Source organism: Rhea americana, unplaced genomic scaffold (genome assembly GCF_003343005.1).
Source record: "Rhea americana isolate MKP2758 unplaced genomic scaffold, rheAme1 scaffold_42, whole genome shotgun sequence".
Taxonomy (NCBI): domain Eukaryota; kingdom Metazoa; phylum Chordata; class Aves; order Rheiformes; family Rheidae; genus Rhea; species Rhea americana.
In genome coordinates this window covers 4,968,255-4,987,665 of record NW_028186557.1, presented here as the reverse complement: position 1 = coordinate 4,987,665, position 19,411 = coordinate 4,968,255, and the positions used below count along the sequence as shown (strand labels likewise).

General features: G+C 42.0%; 1 protein-coding gene across 1 annotated transcript; it reads right to left on the bottom strand.

The window, feature by feature from the left end:
• Positions 1 to 716: 716 nt before the first annotated feature.
• ATG14 (autophagy related 14) lies at positions 717 to 15,149 on the bottom strand. The gene is made up of 11 exons (XM_085314978.1): positions 15,138 to 15,149; positions 14,417 to 14,442; positions 13,490 to 13,552; positions 13,313 to 13,355; positions 12,817 to 12,898; positions 8,311 to 8,548; positions 7,686 to 7,915; positions 7,113 to 7,234; positions 5,905 to 5,991; positions 5,710 to 5,795; positions 717 to 3,799 (listed from the first exon to the last, which is right to left on the bottom strand). The coding sequence occupies exons 1-11, from the start codon at positions 15,147 to 15,149 to the stop codon at positions 3,493 to 3,495; spliced, it is 1,296 nt and encodes a 431-aa protein (XP_085171104.1). The 3' UTR covers positions 717 to 3,492.
• Between the last annotated feature and the right edge of the window lie 4,262 nt (positions 15,150 to 19,411).

Sequence of the window (19,411 nt, the reverse complement as noted above, 5' to 3'; positions counted from 1 at the left end):
GCTCTCAGTGACCCCGGCTCGTTTCCTGCAGCACGACCGAGCGCCCCGCGGCACAGCGCGGCTGCAACCCGCCGCTGGAAGAAGCCGCCCGCTGATGGAGCTCCCTAGGCAGGAGCAAACGCCTCGGCTCCGAGCGCTGCGGGGACCCGGGCTGCTGTTGCTCCTGCCCTTTGGAGCACAGAGCGCGGCAATCGGGGGCTGTCAGTCCTCCGTTTCCCCCCCCGCCCCCCCAAAGCTTTTCGTTCACTGCCAGCTGCCGGTAAGGCCCAGGCTGCCAGGGCCACCCAGCTCCAGCAGGCAGAGCCTGGGATTTTGCCAACAAACTGCTCTTTCCCTTGCGCAGCCCCAGACTCCTTCACCTTAGTGGTTACCTGCCTCATACAACACACGCTCCCGGCCTCTTGAAAGGACCCGTAAACAGCAGCGTGGCCCCTCGCTTACCCAAGTAACTCGCGTCCGTTGACCGCCTCGGGCACTATAAGAAAAAGTCACCCAGCAGCGCATAGTCCGCAGCCAGCCTACCCGGGAAAATCAGCTTCGGTACCCGCGCGTGCACCAGCGCAGCGGTAAAATCAGGACCGCGTGCTTCACCACCAGCTGCTCTCGCTCCAGTTGACTGTGACAGGGCTGGATGCCCGTGACACTCTGAGGTTAGAAATTCTTCTGCACTTTCCCCAGCAGGTTTAAAAAAAAAAACCACACAGGAGTAACAACTATAAATATACAACTTAAAAAAAATTATGTTAAAGATTTATTGCAATAATACAATAAAATTTAGGAAAAAAAAAACATTTGTGTTTAGTTACATCTAGTTCRGAAGTTGCAGAGAGGCCCAGAGTTTTTGCAGGTGACTAGCAACCGTTAAATATCCCATCCGAGACCCGTCAAAGGCACCTGATTTTCAGCACAGGGATGGGCTCTCAAAATCAGGCCCGCCCCTGGCAGCTCAGATTTGCCACAGCAGATCACTGGTCACAGACAAAAGTCATGGCCTAAGTTGAAATTCCTGCATTCACGCTACGCAAATTGTTTTGTAAACTCTCAGCTGGCTGTCTTCAAATATCTATAATTACGGATGTTCTTTCCCTCCCTCCCTCCCTCCCCCCAAAAAACAACCTATAAAACTAATCCTGTCAATTGCACTCAAGTTTTGGACACACACGTTATTTTTTCTTTAGCTACACATGTGCAAAAACACTTTTAAAAAAAACCACAAACTGTACTCTGTTACAAAAACGTTTCTTGAAAGGACCTATCCCGATGCATTTTAACACCCTTGCACTGCCTTTGTGCACTTTCAGAATATCACATGGTTGCAAATAAATTATTCGGAAAACATGATAGTCATGAAGTTAATATGGCTTAAAAAAAAGCGTTATTTTTATAAAGAAAATGATAGCGTACAAAACTGAATCATGGCCTGGCCTCTAGGGGTTTTAAGTAGCACAAAGACGCAATGAAAGAGCGACTGAAATGTACTTGGAAAAAAACATTAGATAGTGGAGTCCAGTGCAAAATAAATGGGAACCAAAAAGGGCTGTAGGATGCTAAGAGCGCAATATACAGTACTCGTGAGTATGTGCTGGTTGCTCAGAACTGCAAAGAATCCGATAGCTGCAACTAAGTAAAGTGCGGTTAACTGAACGGTGACCGAAGGCTACGGTCCCCGTCCCCGGGGAGAGCCCTCGGGTCGGGGGGCAGGGGCGCAGTCCCCGCTCAGCCTGCAGTAGTAGAGCAGTCTTGGCTATTCTCTTAACTGTCTTGTTTCCCAAAACAAACTGAACTATTGGATTTAGACCAAAACAGTTGTAGGACTGAGGATGTCTTCATCTAACAACATACACGCTGTTAGTGTGGAGTTAAGGGTCTTTGGTTTAAAGAAAGAAAAAAGAAAGAAAGAAGAAACCCTACTGACACCGAATCTCCATCCCCAAGGCCAAAGAGGAAGAGCTGCCACAGAGACCGGCGGTGGGGGGGCCGCGAGAGGCCGTATTTGACCGGCACCCTGGCGTACACAAGCGTTAGTAACGCAAACCGCCTTTGCAACCGCTCCTTGGCGGAGCCAGGAGGCAGCGCTGCTGGGCCCTGAAGGGAGCCCACGTCGGGTCAAGGCGGCGCGGGGCAAGCTGGCCCCAGGGCCGGCACCTGAACGTGCCCGAGGACRCTGCCGACACCAGGGAGGCGGCTCACGCGTCACTCGCTGCAGCCTCGCAGCGCTCCGCGCCGCAAGCTGTCGCCCCTAGAAAACGTGCAGGGAAAAGAGGCAGAAATCTTCCATCTTGGAGGGATGGGAGGGTGCTTTTACATTAGTTTACCCCATGGAGAAGTAAAAYGTTCCAACTATAAAATGTAAACCATACATTGGAAGCCTCACTGAGCAAACCTGTCCTTAAGTAATACATACCGAAAGGCAGAGGAAGCGGAGGAGCACTTGTTAACGAACGCATCTGTCAGCATCACACCTCCTGCAGTTTTACAAGAAAGCCAACTGCGCTGAGAGCATTTCTGCAGTGAAATGAAATCAACTTCTTGGCATTAGGTAAACAAGAGGGAAAAAAACCCACCATAAACATAAAATAGAATAGGGTTTAAAATGTATGTAGTGTGGAGAACAAGTGATTTCATTAAACTAGCTGGAAATGAGGTTTTGTAATAAAAAGTGGCAACGTGGTGCTCTAACTGACGAATATTATTGCAACAACGCAATCCTTCTGTATCGGCATCAAATGTGGGTCTAGCTAAGAGAACGTCCAGTGTTTCTTTGGTGTATGATATTAAGAGTAAAGAGCCTGCGTGTGCTTTGGACAGCACAACATGAAACTTCTAGACTACCTATCAGTGGAAACAGCATGAAACAAACCAGTTTTCTATTGCAAAACTGGGTAAAGACCCACAACCAAATTAAAACGAGCAATTTACTGTGTGAATTCCTGTCCATGCTGATTCTTTGTATTAAAAATATGGCAACGGAGATTAGAAAACATGTTAAAAATGCATAATTTTCATGTCCTGAATGAAAAAAATTTAGAAATATGCAGTTTTGCATTATGCAAGACATTTAAAACATACACAAACAAAACCCTGTAAGGAGTTGAGAAAATGTGAACTGCATTTGCACCACTGTCCAGACTGAATATTGAGCGGCCTTCTTCCTGTACTCATTCTGATCCAAATACTCCAAAATCTGTTTCTTCTTTAGAAGGTAGAGCTGGAGGCTGCTGGGTCCTTTTTTCTTCAATACGCAACAATGCAGACAGAACCAAGACACCAAGTGCCATCGTAGAATCAGTCAGAAGTATGTTGCTAACTAATTTACAAAATGGTACTGTCACAGTCATCTTGGGTAAATAAAAAGGTTTTTCTGGTTTACAAAATTAAAAGTCTGACCTTTTCTTTGTTCCAGGCACTACTTAACTGAATACGTAAGGTTTACTACAGTATTGTCAGGGAGGGATTCCTTCCACAAATCCTATGATCCTTTTCTCACGCTTGTTAACGATGTCCAGTGTATGCTTTAAACCACGAGGTCACTGACGCAGCAGCAGAAGAGATCATCCCACCAGCGCTGCTGCTGGCAATGGGCTGAGATACCTGCGTACTCTGACTCTGTAGCATCTCCACCTGCTGCGAGGGGATATCGCAGAACCTAGGGCTTGGCAGATTCTCCCAGTCTGTCCCTAGATCTGTCTCTTCATCACTGACGTGCTCATCTCCGCTCTCATCTGTTTCACCAGTGGCACTGGGATCCACAAACTCCATGGAGTCTTCAAGATCAGCACTGATTTCAAAAGGCCCGGACCTGTGAACAGGGACACAATGCTGTCAGTCTTTCTGGAACAATGCGAGAGAGGGAATGTCACTCCATGGTATGAGTCCCAGGCATGCCAAAGCAGCCTGGTGTGTGTGTGTGTGTGTGTGTGATGCCTGTAGTAATCAAAACCTTTGTGTTTATCAGTTGGCAAGGAGAAATTCACTGTCTGCAGAGATAACTGTATTATGACAATGGTAAAATGAAAACAGTTGGCCAAGGAAGTGATAGCTGGGTTCCAATTCACTGAGCAGGAACGGCGGAAGAGCTGTTTTACTTTGGCAGTGGATAGTCACACACAGACAAGCTATTGATAATAACTCACAGTTCCACTAGTGGAAATCTCAGCTTGATGYAGAACAGCTTTTATTTTTAAAATGAGCTCTGGCCATGCCAAGACTGCTGCAGCTCCGTCAGCAAGGCGAAGGGTGCAGTTCACAACTTACAGAGCTRGGTTGGCAGAATCCACTAGTGGAGACTACCCACAGCAGCACTTCCCCGTAAGCAAGATTGGGCTAGTGGAACCCACCTTCAGCCAGCACTCAGTTAGCTGTTGCGTGCCTTTGCTATACCTCTCTGCGAGATGCAGCAAGATGTTTGCAGGCGGACACGTTTCCACTGASAGCCTCACGTCTCTCTGCTGATGAGGGAAGAGCGCGGGCGCACAGGCATGCTGCGTCCCCCTTCAGCTGGGAGGCGGGGTACGCTGCAGGCTGCCCAAGGGCCAAGTAGAGAGAGAACCGAAAGCACTTAAACGCAAAGAAAAAAAAATCTCTTTTCTTTACTGTGAGGGTGGTCAAACACAGGAAGAGGCTGCTCAATGAGGTTGTGGAGTCCTCATCACTTGAGATAMTCAAAACGTGCCACGGCATGATCCTGAATAACCTGCTTTGAGAGGGGAGTCGGACTAAACGAGCTCCAGAGGCCCCTGCCAACCTCAGCTGTTCTGTGACCGTGTGAGTTCTTTGCTGCCGCTGCCTGGTAGGAGACGCGATTGCATCCTGCCCAGTCCCGCAGCCTTGCACTAGAATACGGGGACCTCGGACTCAAAAATCTAAAAAAGTCTTCGCTGAGCATCTGCAAACAGTTTCAGTGGTCCATAATCCCAAAGTCAAAGACAGACAGATTTTCACAGAGTCAGTGAAAGGTTTATCTCCTACAGCAAGCAGAATCCCTGCCAAATTTCATTCCAAAGCACAAAGTTCCTACAGATCCTCAGTGGAACAGGAGCAAGAATTTAATATGGATAAAAAGTTTGGGAAAGAAGCCTGAAGTAGCCATTTAGGATAGAAAATTTTAATCCAAACAACAAAAGCTTGCTAATGTTAGATGTATCTGAAAACAGAACCTTATAAATGAAACTATCGGGCAACTACAAATCTAGATACCCAAAGTAAAATAAAGACAGCTGATCACTGCAAACTTTGCAGGCAGTTGAGAAATTAAACACTTCTCTTTCATAATACAAAAAGTAATGGGAACACTGCCTTCTGGCAAAGCATTTTGCTCAACAAGGCAATGTCAGAAGAGAGTCATCAGATTTAAAGGGACCATTAGATCATCTGTTGTGACCTCCTATTATATCAAAGGCCATCAAATTCCACCAAATTCCCCCTGTCCTAAGCCCAGTAACTTCTGCGTGATGAAAGCATCCATTCCAGACACTCATTGAGCCTTGACTGGGAGACATCAGGAAGTGGAGAATCTCCTATTCTTACAGATAATTAATCTGTGTTTAAAGCATGCGTCTCATTTCAGTTTAGCTCAGGCTCTTTGCAGTCTGATTTCTGATGTGCTAAGGAGGACTCATCCATAGGTGCAGCAAAGGGGGAGAATTTCTCGCATAAATAACAAGGCAAAAGCAGTGCAGTCACATGTGCACTGGTAACCGCTCCTCTTACCTGCCCAAGTTCTCAGTGTCTGGGCTGACCAGGTACATAAGGTTCCTGAGCGTGTGCAGTGGGTGCAACAGATCTAAATTTACATGCTACCAAGGGGAAAGCAAGAAAAAGACATCATCAGTTACTGGAGGAGACTGCAGTCAGAGCTGACATTTTAAAAGCTATTTAAAGAATGCAAATGTGCATTCATCCTACCTGAGAGAAACAAAGGTGAAGGATATTAGCATTCAGCTTCTTCACTGCCCGTGTGAACCTGTGTCTGCTGAGATTCTCTCCGCAGAACTCGCTGTTGAAAAGACCGCACGCGCGCGCACACACACACACACAAAGTAAAATACTATGAAAATGCACTGACTGGGGACATCAGCATTCTGTATCCTGCTTTCTTGACACATCGTGAAGTAAACATTCTCATAGTAAGCACTTGTTTAAATTGTACAGTCAGTTTTAGCGTGCTCCGGAGATCAGTGTTTTTCACCCTGCAAGATCGTCAGCATTTCCCCAACAAGCCCTGCTTGGCCTAGTCTCATTAGTGTCAACGAGGCAAGCAGTGTGAACAGTATGCAGATTCAAAAGGTCTGTTGCAGCCAAACTATTTTGGCTCTCCTTTTAAATTTCAGTTCATATCCTGTTCCAAATCTTTTCCTTCYGCAAAGACTGAGCACCCAAATCATAAGATAAAAAAAACTACAGTCACCCCATACAACTTCTGTGCCCTCACTTAGGCAACCATTGTATTAAGCACTTGAACCTTAGCAGCAGAGCTGAGACCCCTGAAAAACTAACCAAGCCCACAGTTTCCTCAATACTTCTGTATAGATCCCATCTGTTCTATATAAACATTAAAAACCTAATTTTTTTCATCACAACTGGAGTTTACATGATACACTCCCATATGCCTGGCAGTCAGCTATGTTCCCTACTGGTGTTCTACTCGAAAGAGAATTACATTGCTGTCATATTATAAAGCCTTGTTCTACAGCTCTTAACGATTGCTATTAGATCATATATGTAGTGGAGCTATTCAAGATGACTAGGAGTTGCTGAACTAGGCTGGGATTTTTGTAAAGCACAGTAGTATCTCATAAAAAGAAAAGTGCTTTTCATGCACTGTCATATTTCATTCCCAATCTGAGCAGGCTGAATATATTTATTAATAAATTGTCATTCTGAATGATGGTGGTTGCTCTAGGCTCTCAGGAGATAAAGAGGCGGGAGGGACTATCAACTGTTATCTAAAATTCTACTAGCCCTCTCCCCAAAATTAAACAGCAGAGAGAGCCATGAGCCATCAACCATTATCATARAAGTTGTTTCAAATAATGACATGTTCACAAAACCAAATCAAATCAAGATTAGTCAAAACYGGTCCCTGAATCATCATCTTATAGGCTTGCAATTACTTGCCTGTTACAGAGCTTCTTCGGAAGATTTACATCAAGTATGAGAGACAAAGTGTTAACGAGCTGAGTTGCATAGCACAATGCAGCACTGATGGTATAAGCAGGGTTATTATGTTCCATATCTAAAAGAAATAAATGCATCACGAAAGTCTCATTTTACATGAAGCCTCAGTGGGTGTGTTAATGTGTTACTAAAGTCTACTCTGGAAATGTCACTTGTCAGTATTGAGAACTGCCTGAATTCAGTAATCATTTACAGTTAAGTCTGTCAGAAGCCAGTAGAAAATAGTAATTCTTGGAATTCCTGTTAAATCTATGGCATGTGAACCATGTCAAAGCTGTGAATAATTGACTTTATTTCTCTATTACATCGGCCCAGTGAGCTTTTCCTGCAAAAGAGGTTTTCAATGGACTGATCCATTTCTTGCCATTTCCTTATTTCTAACTTGGGCTCATCCACCTGAGAGCAAATGGACTGAGCTACCAGTCCCCAAAACTTCTGCTGGCATCCAAGGCCACAACTTCTATGCCTTCTGGCATATCCTGGATGCCTAACGAGACCTTGCTTCTTACCTGGTCCTTGTGTAGTTTTCTTCTCTTCCACCCAATTGTAATATGCTGAATAGTCTCCATTATTAGGAAGAGTTATCCAAGGGCCTGTGATACCAATGCTGGTGTCTCCGTTGTGGTCATCACACACCCATCTTCCAGAGAGATAAGTGGTTCTCCTGGCTTCCGCGAGCTTACTCACAGTGCTAGAGGTCATAGCATTGTCACTCTCAGAAGACACATCTGCAGGATCTCTGTAGCACCCAAAGAATAACAGAGGGTTTTAAAAGAAGTTTTAAAAATATAATCAGCAACATACCCAGCTGCACTTCAGAGAATTAAATGTTTGTACAAACACTCCTGCAAAACTCCTTGTTAACGAAACTATTTTAYGTTGTTCTGGGATTAATTACCTATTTTAAGAGAGCTTAATGTTGGACACGTGCCTCAGATCCCTCAGTGGGGAAATACCAGTATCTCCAGATCCTTCTATTCTGGATCTCTGTCTTCGGGAAGGATGCCTTTGGGAAGCATCTCCTCCTCTCCATAGATGCAAAGGGAGCCAGAGTATCTAGCTTAGACTTTTGTGACTCACTTCTGGGTGTCTAAAGGTAAGCAAAATGAATCCAAAAGGATAAGCCTTCTGTACCTCATGCTTGTCTTTACTTCTTCAATGGGAAATATGACTGAAGTTAGCTCCAGGATATGTGTCCGRCGAAGATTTGCCAGATGTTCATGCTGGGTTTTCAAGTCATAGGTTTTTTTCTCTACCAAGTCTCCCAACCTGCGGTTATGCCTCTGGATCTTTTCCTTCTTCTCCTGATGACGCTGAGCTCTGCGATAATGCTTCTGGTTCTCCTCTTTAATTCTCAGAAGCCCCTCTGTGTCTGTGAAAACAGCAGCAGATGTTAGCCTTGAAAAAGGAGCTGTGATGTACTTGTGGTAAGCTTGAGAAAAGCTTTATTAACACTTACAGAAAACAAGATCTATAGCAGCTTAAAAAAAAATCCTGCTTCACTATAAACAGTTTCCAACTGCTAAGTGATACTTTTTAATCTTTTCTGAAGATCTACACAGAGACTGAAATTGTGATTAGCTTTTCCATATCTTCTATGCAGCTGGTTTTGGATTTGAAGCAGAAAAGCCAAGACTTCATAGTTTAATTAAACTTCTAGGGGTAATCATCATGACAGAAATAGCTTGAATGTTCTTATCTGCCTACTAGGTCAAAAAGGCATGCATTGCTTGCAGCCAAAATCAATGCGGGTAGCATCTTGATTCACAATTCCTGGCACCACAGCTTGTTTTAGCRTATGTTACTTAAGCTTCGCAGTCATGTATGTGCTCTTAAAGCACTTGGATCCCAAGAGTGCACCTTCTTACCACCACAAGGGAATATCGACCACATCCCTTCCCAGTCACAAAATGACAAATGCACTCCTGCACTGAAAGTCTGACTGACAGCAACTGCCTGAATTTACTCCATGCATTAGGCACACAAGGGCTTGGAAGAATACCCTTCAAGAGTACCTGCTGATTTGTCCACTACGTAAGTCACTGCAATAAAGCTTCCACAAACAGAGGGTACTGGACAGAGTGGGTTAACCATCCCTGTCTTTCCAAAGTGTTTAAGAATTATTTTTCTGTGCTATCTCCAAACACGTCTAGAAATCTTTACATACTCTAGCTTGAATGAGAGTCCCAATCTACTAGTCATCTAGTTTCAGTCTTTATGACTGAACAGAAACAGTATTAGTCAGGTTCCATCGCACCAAGACAGACTATCACTTTCCTGTAATCAAGAAGTGGGATCTTGATTCCTGGAATCAAGAAGTTCCCCTGCACAGAAGGGATGCACTAARCTCTGACATTGTTTTACTGAAAGGTTTTGATTGCATGGCACATAAGATCAGAGCTGCAATAAGGATGCTCCATAGCATCTGCTATTGAAAGAAGCTAAATTTTATACTGTTAAAATCAAGAAGACATCTAAGGAACAACAGCTGCCCTAACCAACATATTTAGACAGCTGGATTTCACAAAATGAGAGCTACATCTGAAGAACGGATCCAAGAGTGATTCCCATCCCCTGATGTGTGCCCAGCCACGTTCAGCCAGCTAGCTCTGATTTTGACTGGCAGAGGCTACTTTTTTTTTCCTGTTGAGTGCAACTTTCTTTTCTGCAGGGCCAACAGCAATGAAAAGCAGAAGAGAACACTCCAGACATGCTGCTGCTTTGATTGAAAATTTGTCCCCAGAACTCTTTCAGGTACCACTATCTCYCAAACATTTACATTGCCTGATAAATGTGAGCACATGTACACTCCTCTGTGCCCACTATAGAGCAATGCCTGATTATTTTCAGAATTGTCTCCTTGAATTGTTTTTTGCAGATAGAAGGCAATCACATACATTCTAAAATCTTTTAAGAAGTACCAATTATTGAGATATCTAAGAGGGTCAAATGCATAAGTAGGAGCCCAATATTCTAGAAATGTTTTTATTTCAGAAAACTAAACTCTGTCATATTCAAAAGAAAAGAAATAACCTATTCATATTTTCTAATATGGTCTCTTTTCTAAGAGAACCATGCTGGATTCCTGATCTACTGACTTCTTGTTGCAAGAGTTCATCTCGGGTTTATCTGCAAGAGTAGTTTTTGGGTAACTGAGCTAATGAGATGACAGCTTGGTGAGGCAATAGCTATGTCAGTTCATGGGTTAAATCTAAGTAGCTTCTCTGTGAATCAATGATTAGTAAAAGCAGCTGCAGATTAAAAGCATTTGTGTATTAATACATTTCACAGAATAACAGAAATGTACAGGAACTCCCCTTCACTTCCCTCCCCTGCAGAAGCTTAAATATATCTTCAYCATTCACAATACACTTGCCCAACTCTTTAGAAACCTCCAGTGAGGAAGCTCCACATCACTACATAGTTAGTCACATCATTTTTCCTCTGTCAAAGCTGGATTTTGGGAAAAGGTGATTAAATTCCTCACTCAAAGTCACACTAATTTCCTCTTGTCCTTTCTTCACTGGCTAAAGAGAACAGGCAATTATTACCCCCTTCATAATAATCTTCAACCTACTGAAAAGCTGCTTTTCCTCAGCTTCCTCTTTTCTAAACCAAACAAACATCAATTGTGTTAATCGTTGCTTTTTTTTTTTTAATATATTCCTAATATTTTCTTCTAGACTTTCTCCTGTTGACTTGTATCTTTCTTCAATTGCTCCAACTGGACTACAGACTCCCACTGAAGTATCACCAGTGCCAGGAACGGCAGGATAAGCTTCTGTTTTAGATGCAATGCTTGTSTTAGTATAACTCAGAAAGAGATCTGAGCCTTTCTTCAGCAGTGTTACACTGATAAATTATATTTAATTTGCAACTTCTCAGAGCCTTTCCTGTCAAATCTTACCAGCTTTCCCCACTTTGTGTTTATATGTTTCTCTTTCCTGAACAATCTGCACCTGAACTTTGTTGTTTTCAGATGATTCTGTCAATTCATCTGCATGATCTAGAATTTGATCCTGTCTTCCACAGAAATCGTATTATCATCCACCTTGGCTTCAACCATACCACTTTCTATTCTATCACGCAAGCTATTATGAAAAACACGGAGCAAAGCTGAGCTAAGGACAAGTTCCTGCTGAGCTCCACCTGTCTCGCCTCTTCAATTTGACAAGTATCACCACTCCTTGAATGCAGCCTTTCTAGACATTTGTGTCAACCTTGCAGTGATTACACCCAGAGCATATTTCTTTGCTTGCCTGTAAGGCAGTTTTGGAGAGTCTCCAAAGCCATGTTGCACCTTCTGCTTCCTCCTTCACTGGACCACTTGACTGCCTAGAGAAGGGGATTGATTTCACAAGACCTATTCTTAACAGTGACATCTATTTTTAATTATCTTATCTTCTAGGTACCTGCAAGGTGATCAGAGGTTTATATTAAGATGACTGTGCCATCGGTTTAAGGTTCTCCCTTCCTCTACCCTTTGAAAACAGATGCTGTTTTCACTGTTTCCTGGGATAGCCTCTCTCCCTCATGAGATCAAGCGTTCCACACACAGCTTGCTCCTTAAGTACTCTAAGGTTAATCTCACAAGGCCCTGCTGACATAATCAAAATAATATTTAACTGGCTGTTTTCCTTCCTCGGCCTGCAGTCCTCCCATCATGTAAAATTTAACCTAGTTAAGCACCTGATCACATTTTCTTTGTGTGAAAATGAAGCAAAGAAAGCATTGAGTATTTCTGACTTCTCTGCATTAACTGTTATTTGCTGTCTTTTCTGTTAACTAGCAGGCTCACCTACTCCTTCATCTCACTCTTATTATGTATTTCTTACCATTACTATCCATGTTCCTCATTAATTGAAAGTCATTTTGCACCTCAACTTTTTTGAAGTTATAGCTGCAAGCTTGTGCTATTTCTTTATAAACATTCTCAGCTGTATCATAGAATCAGTAAGGTTGAAAGGGACCTCTGGAGATCATCTAGTCCACCYTCTTCCAAATTTCAAGACGTTATAATGCTCCTGATTCGGTCAATATGTGTCTTAATATGCTTCCTGTCTTTCCTTTGTGTGCAGACTGTACGGAGTGCTGCATATTCTCTTCCGAAAGATGACACTACAAATCTCTCATGTATGTAAAATACTTAATGAGTTTCAAAGCTAAAGCTGCTGAGCGACAGCAACTCACCAGCCTATGCTGTATTTCAGTGAGAATCTTGCTGAAGTAGGGTTTTTAGGTTTCCTGAAAAGATGTGGGTTAAAATTCATCAGTTAGATGAAATTYGTATTAGTTGCAGAGCTGTTTACCTCTCTTTATCAAAAGGAAGTGATCAGAAACACTACATTGAAGAAAACCAACTACAAGAACAAAGCTGAAGTCATAGGCTGCTAAGCCTTTACCTTTTAAGCTGTTGCAAAATGATCTACATTCATCTGAATAATATATATACTGTTTGTTAATTAGAACCCAAGTGTAAAACGATTAAAATCACTCACTGATCTGCCTGCAAACTGATTTAAGAAATAACAGTTTGGAAATGCATCATTTTTAAAACTGACATTCAAAGGCACATCAATTGATATTTTACTCTTCAAGGCACAGAGATTTTACATATCAGAAAAGTACAGCATTACTCACGTCTTGTCATTTCATCATTTTCTTTGCAAATGGTCTGTTTCAGCTGCTCAATCCTCATCTTGCAAGACATTATTTTCCATCTCTGAAAAAGAATGTTCAGCAATTCTAGGGTACAAACAATTTCAAACACACTGACTAATGATTAACTGCAGCTCTAGATTAACAGCAAAGCCAGCAGCTATAGTGCAAAAGCAGCAGGATATTCTTAATTGGATCAGATCAATAAACAAATATTTCTTATACTGCTCTGTGCATAGATGAATGCCACAAATAAACCGAATGCTTACTACAACGTCACTTAATATAAAAAGTTACTGAAAAAATAAGTGAAACATACTGGTGGTTTGGAACAMACTGCCTGTAGAACTCAATTTCAGTTTCATTACAATAGGCTATTTGGTAAAGCCATACAATGCTCCCAAGGTAAAAAGTAACTTTAATCTAGGAGATTAGGAATTCAGAGTTTAAAAACTTTGAAGCGCTTTGAATAACTCACCAGCTGATCAGTTATCTCTTTCCCTTCCATAGCCTTCAAAACACTAGAGGAGGAAACATAACTGAAAGTTATCTGACTATCGGGATTACATTTATGTCTAACAACAGTGCATTAAAACTTTTTTTTTTTTTTTTGAGAATTCTTCATAGTTTATTTTCATTTATTGATTCAACTTACTGTTTTTGGAATTCTCTCTGTTTGGTTTTAAGATGCATCAGCCTTTCTTTCTTGTCGGAAAACCTGGAAGAGATTAAATGTTGACATTGATTATTTTGCACAATACTGCATTTTAAGTTATCTAAAACAGTAAAAAAAAGACTGAAGCTTGTGGGATTCTCTAAATCTCACAAATTTGTCTTAATCTTTGGAAATAATACTTAAATGTATAAAATCCTTGCAGAATTCTAGAGCATGTCTCTCTCACCAGAATAGTACAAAACCTCTGAACTGAGGAAATACCAGCTTATTGTATTATCAAAACTTGTTAACGTTATCCTTCACTACTTGCTATTTCTAAAAACGTACAGCTTAGCAATACCAATATTTCAGAGTGTTAAGTAAAATGTACACTAAAAAAAAAATTAGTCATTGGAAACATCAGCAGTACTGTGTCTGTATACTGCACATTCTGAATCGTGCCATTTCACAGGCTACACTGGTATTAATTTAATCCAGTCTGGTACTGAGAAATGCAGGTTTTCATAMGCTATGCCCTGTATCTTGTCCCCTCTAACCTGGTAGTGTCTGACACTTTTATTTGCTATTGATTCCAAACCAGACAATAATCCTTCAATACTTTTACATTACATACAAATCTCGCTAATATCAGACACAGTAATAACTTGTGCTGTCTGCTACTTATTTTTACTAGGCACTTGTAGCCATCACAAATCCATGACCCAAATGTTGGCTTCAGCCCTGCTTCCCTGGATGTCTGGGGTATGGGAACCGCAAAGACCTGATCAGAGGAGAAATTTTTTAGATTCATCATTCTGTGTTGTCATCCTCTGAATACGAAACAGCTGTGCCCTGTTCACCTCCAYGTTCCAGAATGCATCGAGAAACACTTAAAGAAAGTAGTGTACAAACAACCTGCAGACGTACATCATAGCATAAAGTCGCAAAGCTAACTGTATGAGGTAGACAGCAAGAGAGACAGCCAAGAGTGTCAGACGATATTAAAAAACATGCAGATGCACTTTGTGTTCTGACAGGACATAGCTTCTCAATTTTCCGTCGCGCCTGCCACATCACACTACCATCCCGACCCACACCTCGGAAGCGTGTCTAGGGGTTAGTCGGTTAGTCCAGGTACGGAAAAAGAATTCATTATACGTCCCTCTGAAACACAGAATTTATGTTCGCATTTTAGCAGCAGCCTAACATTTCACATACAACCAACTCCTTCATTTCACAGCTATTTAAGCTTTTCTTTGGAAAGAATTATACAGTAAGCCTTGACGGGATGGCACCTGGCGTCTCTCTCTCTGGTCAACTCTCTGGGTTTGATTTCAGGTAAAACTCAAGGATGTTTCATTCCTTTCCCTGAAGCGCTGAAATCTGAAAGCGTGGAGACTAACTCCGGGTTTACAAAGCGTGACCACCCTTCCGAGACGGCAACAGCACTAAAGCTGTGTGACAACACAACTTCCGGCTCCTGCCTTCTTAGTCAACCCAAAACGTCTGCTTTCCTTCTGAAACGTTACACAGTCCTAACGCGGGGGCCGGGACGAAAGCCGGAGGCAACGCGTGAGCCTGAGGAACGTGGTGCAGCTGGAGTGCAGCTGCTCAGGCCGGCACATTCGTTCCTCCTGCGCGTCCTCACCCCGCCAGCCATCGTGGGAATCACGCGAAGCGGGCGGTACTAGACTCGCGCCTACCGCGGAGCAACGCACGCCGACTGTGCCTCTGACCTTCGGCTACCGCCGAAAATAGCTTGGTCAAGAAACACAACGCTCAGCAGTCACACGAGGAGAGCTGTGATAACTTGGCAATTCTGGTTTTTAAAGCTGGGTTAATAGGCGTGGAGTCCCACCGAACCCACCTACCCAAATCACGCCTGTCACGTCAGGGAGAAGTYGAATGATGTGTCAGGTCTCTGAAACTCCATTGAATTCTTACCAGTGAGGGAAGATAAAAACATTTGTGAAAGCCTGCAAAAATTACAACTTACCACACACTTCAGCAACTATGTCAAACAGCTCCTACAAACTTCTTCAGCAGGTTTCTCTGAAGCAAACATTTCCATTTCTCTACATAGCTCTAGTTTTAATCGCACTGCATCATATAACTAATTTTTCCTCTATAATCTACAGTCTTTCAATTTAGCAAGAAACAGATGTGGCTTTGGATGAACTATTACGGATATTCCCCTAAAACGTACAGTGAGAGAAGTACAGAACTTAGTATCTTAAATTATGCATTAAATATTTCTTTATCCTCAAACTTATCACACTAACCTTAGATTTTCTGTGGTCACCTGGCTTATTTCCTGGCACCTGGCACGTTCATAATTAGGGAGAAGTATCCAGGAAGAAGCACTTCCTAATCTATAGAAACTGATTAATGCCGAAGGAGCTGAGGATAGAAATAGCTGAATCCATTACTATTACTACTTTTGCATTACTATTTATCTATATATTTATCTGTTGGCTACAGTAAAATCCCATGCCACAAAAAGTCCCTGTTGCTAATCGTAAACTGTAATGTAGGGAAATCAGACAGGCTTAGACATCACAACTGTATTGTCCTTGGCCTTTGCCATCTGCAAACATGTAAGGTGAAGCAACCCAGCATGCTTACAAAACATACGCCGACAATTTACGCGTGTGACAGGCTGGAGTAAACTCCCTGGGAGAGAGAAAAAAAAAAAAAGTCTCCACAACAGAAACCAACATCAAGAAGCTGGCCTGACCTTGACTATACAACACATCACTAATGAAAAGAACAGTGGTGAACACTTTACTGGAGGACTTCCAGAATACTCATGCTTAATTGTAGCTGTACTTCAGTAATTAATCTTAACAGCTCCTCAGTCTCTCCCCTTCTCCTCCTCACAGATACAGGGTATGATTTTTGTCAGACAGGCATAACTTCAATCTTACTGTAGTTTTTATAGCAATTAGCACGTAAAACAATCCACCAAAAAGAAATCTGAAGTAATTCTTACTGCCAGAACATATGTTTATCATCTTAGAAGAAAAAATCGCAAGAAATTTCTAAACATAAAACACCACTGGATACAATGGTTTATGCACGCTTTCTTTACTTCCACAAAGGACAGACAAATCCCCCCCTTCAAAAAAAAAAAAAAAAAAAAAAAAAAGAAAACTAACACACTGAAAAGACAAACAGCAGGTACAGGCATACCTATTCCCCATTCTGAAGCTGAATTTCTCACACCATGCTTACAACCAATATACATAGAAAAACCCTTGCCATCTCCTATTGGCCTTGGGTAGTACTAACCATCATGCCAATATAAAATTAATGCAGGTACTACTAAAAGGCATAAAGTAAACAAATAAATAAATAATGACAGTAAACACAAACTGAAGTCTAGTTCATTTACTGCATCCATCCCTGAACGACTTTGCCGTGGTGTGTGGTCACCATTTAAAAGAATTTCTCCATCTCTATGCTCAAATTGCAAGAAAGATTCACAGTTGCCTACAATGAAGAAAAAATGAAAACTGACTTCAGATGCATCGAGATACCCAAAGAAAGACCATTTCTCCCTCACCCTAATGTCAGTCATTGCCAGTATTAATTATAAAATGCAGATAAAACATTTCAAGTAGTTTCAAAAATAAATTGTACCATTATCTTCAAAAGAACAACACCTGTTGTTTTCCTGCTGCAAACWAGCACATTTATGTTAACACTATTTAATTCATGAATATGAAGTTGTTATATAGTAGCTCTGTTTTCAAAGAACTGTACTGCTTGCTTGAGAAAGCTTTGAGTAGTAGGAGAAACAAAGCCTGGAGAAATTTTGAGAACAGGGAGGCTGCCCAGAATGGAGGCTGGTAGAGGAACAGAATAATGGAACGATCACAAGAGATGCAACCACAACGTCCGGAGACCGAAAAGAAAAAAAAAAAAAAAAGAAAGAAAGAAAAAGAAGAAAAAAAATGAAGGAAACTCCATACTTCCTGCAGTTAAGAAATACAGCTTAAATGTCCTGTAGATGTGCAAGCCCAAGATGAACTGTTACATGGCAGTTAAAACACTTAGTAGGATTCGAATGAAAACAGCAACATGAAAAAGCTGAACTCAACTCACATGAACAGATAAGAGATATTTTCAACAAGCTGTTACCTCTGGCGCTTTGGCTACRTCCGCATCTTTATAGTTGCTTTTTTCTAATGGGTAAGAAAACTCCTTAAGGGTTGGTTAATACCAGAATGACAGCGGTTCCACTATAATGAAGACTACAACCAAATTTCTAAAATTAAGCCTGATGTGAAGCCAAAATCTTAATGTTAAGAAAAGAGCAAACAAAAGTACTTGAGTTTATGTTCCAAACTCTGGAAACATTTTTTCATGGAAACTGCAAATAACCCCAACCAGTCTTACACAAATACAAGTTTTGCATCTATTTTAGAAAGACTAAAATACAGTTTGTGGTTCTATGACAATCTTTCACTTAAAAAGAAGAAAATCCAAAAAGTGGCAGACTGAGGCCTCAGTTCTGCAGGTTGACTCATTCTGGCTGACCCTTTACACCCACTCAAAGTCCCACTGACTTGAATGAAACTCGGCAAGACTTGAGGGCCCATTCACGTGAATTACTTTACAGATCAAGCTGTCAGCAGACATTCTATGTTTTTGTTATGCTTAAAAAGGTCAAATTTATTTAAATGGGAGACCACACATCACTGTCCAATCATACAGATTCTGTTGCACAAACACGCAAAGGAAAAGTTCGTGGCAGGAAAATGCCTTTAGTAACTTAGCAAGTAATTGCCTGAATCTGTTGCAGAGAACCTGGGTAGTAAGAAAGGAACAGTTGTTTCCTTGGCTATTCTTATATTTGGTTCAAGGATGCTAAGTGTGTTTGGTGTAAGGACCCTAACATACAACACACTGTTCACCACCTTCCCAAAATCACTCTTAGCAGCTGTTAATGAAGCTACAAAAAAAGAAGTGGTACAGATATATCAGCCAAAAATTAGAGCTATTCTTGAGACAGTGCTGTAAACTCGAGCCAGCCTCACAGTTGAAAATGAGCTACAGAGCAGTGATCAGCATCTGAATCATATAATGAGAACATTTGTTTATCGACATAATACTAATTTAGCAGCCCTCCTGCGGAGCTAAGTCCTTGTGAAAAGGAGCAAGAAGGCGTGTGATTAACTGATGTGGAATATTTTCATAATCCTAAGAAGGGCACACTATCAGGGGTATTTATATGGATAGAAAGGAAAGGTGATGCTTTCTCACATACTTTCTTCATTTTGTTTAATGATTTGGGAGCCTACTGGTACACCACGTGCTGCTGATAACAGAAGTGCTTTTTTTCAGATATCCTACTATACAGCCTTTTATTTTTGATCCCGACAGTCTGAAGCTGTTCCCAGTTTGTTGATTACACCAAAACAGAGCAGTCTGCTCACAACTGCACCTGATTAAGTGAAAGATGGGGGAACTGCAGGATCCAAGGATTTTTTTATTATTATTTTTAAGTAACAGGTTTCTATCCCTTATTGGGTGAGTCAGAGCTATGAAAACTGCATGTGATCCCCAACCTGTCCCYGACCTCTTCGTACCCACCTGGAGCACTGCAAAACCCTGGATTTGCCTAGGGGAGGAGGATTATCTGGAAGAATCACGCCTATTCCTGAGGTCTGCTTTATTTATTTTTGTTTGTTTGTTTGTTTTTTAACGACGCGTGTGCTGAACAACCCGCCAGCCCCAGCACAGGGAGTCCCGCGAGCTCCCTGCGAAAAGGGGATACAGCGCGCGTTACGTCTGTGGGTATTTTTGGGTTATTTTTCTGCTTTCCCTGCCTGTTCTGGCGAGGCTGAGCAGCCTGGCCGGCTCCGCGCTCGGACGGAGCGGCAACAGCCCGGCGAACCCCGGGAGCCCCCGCAGCGC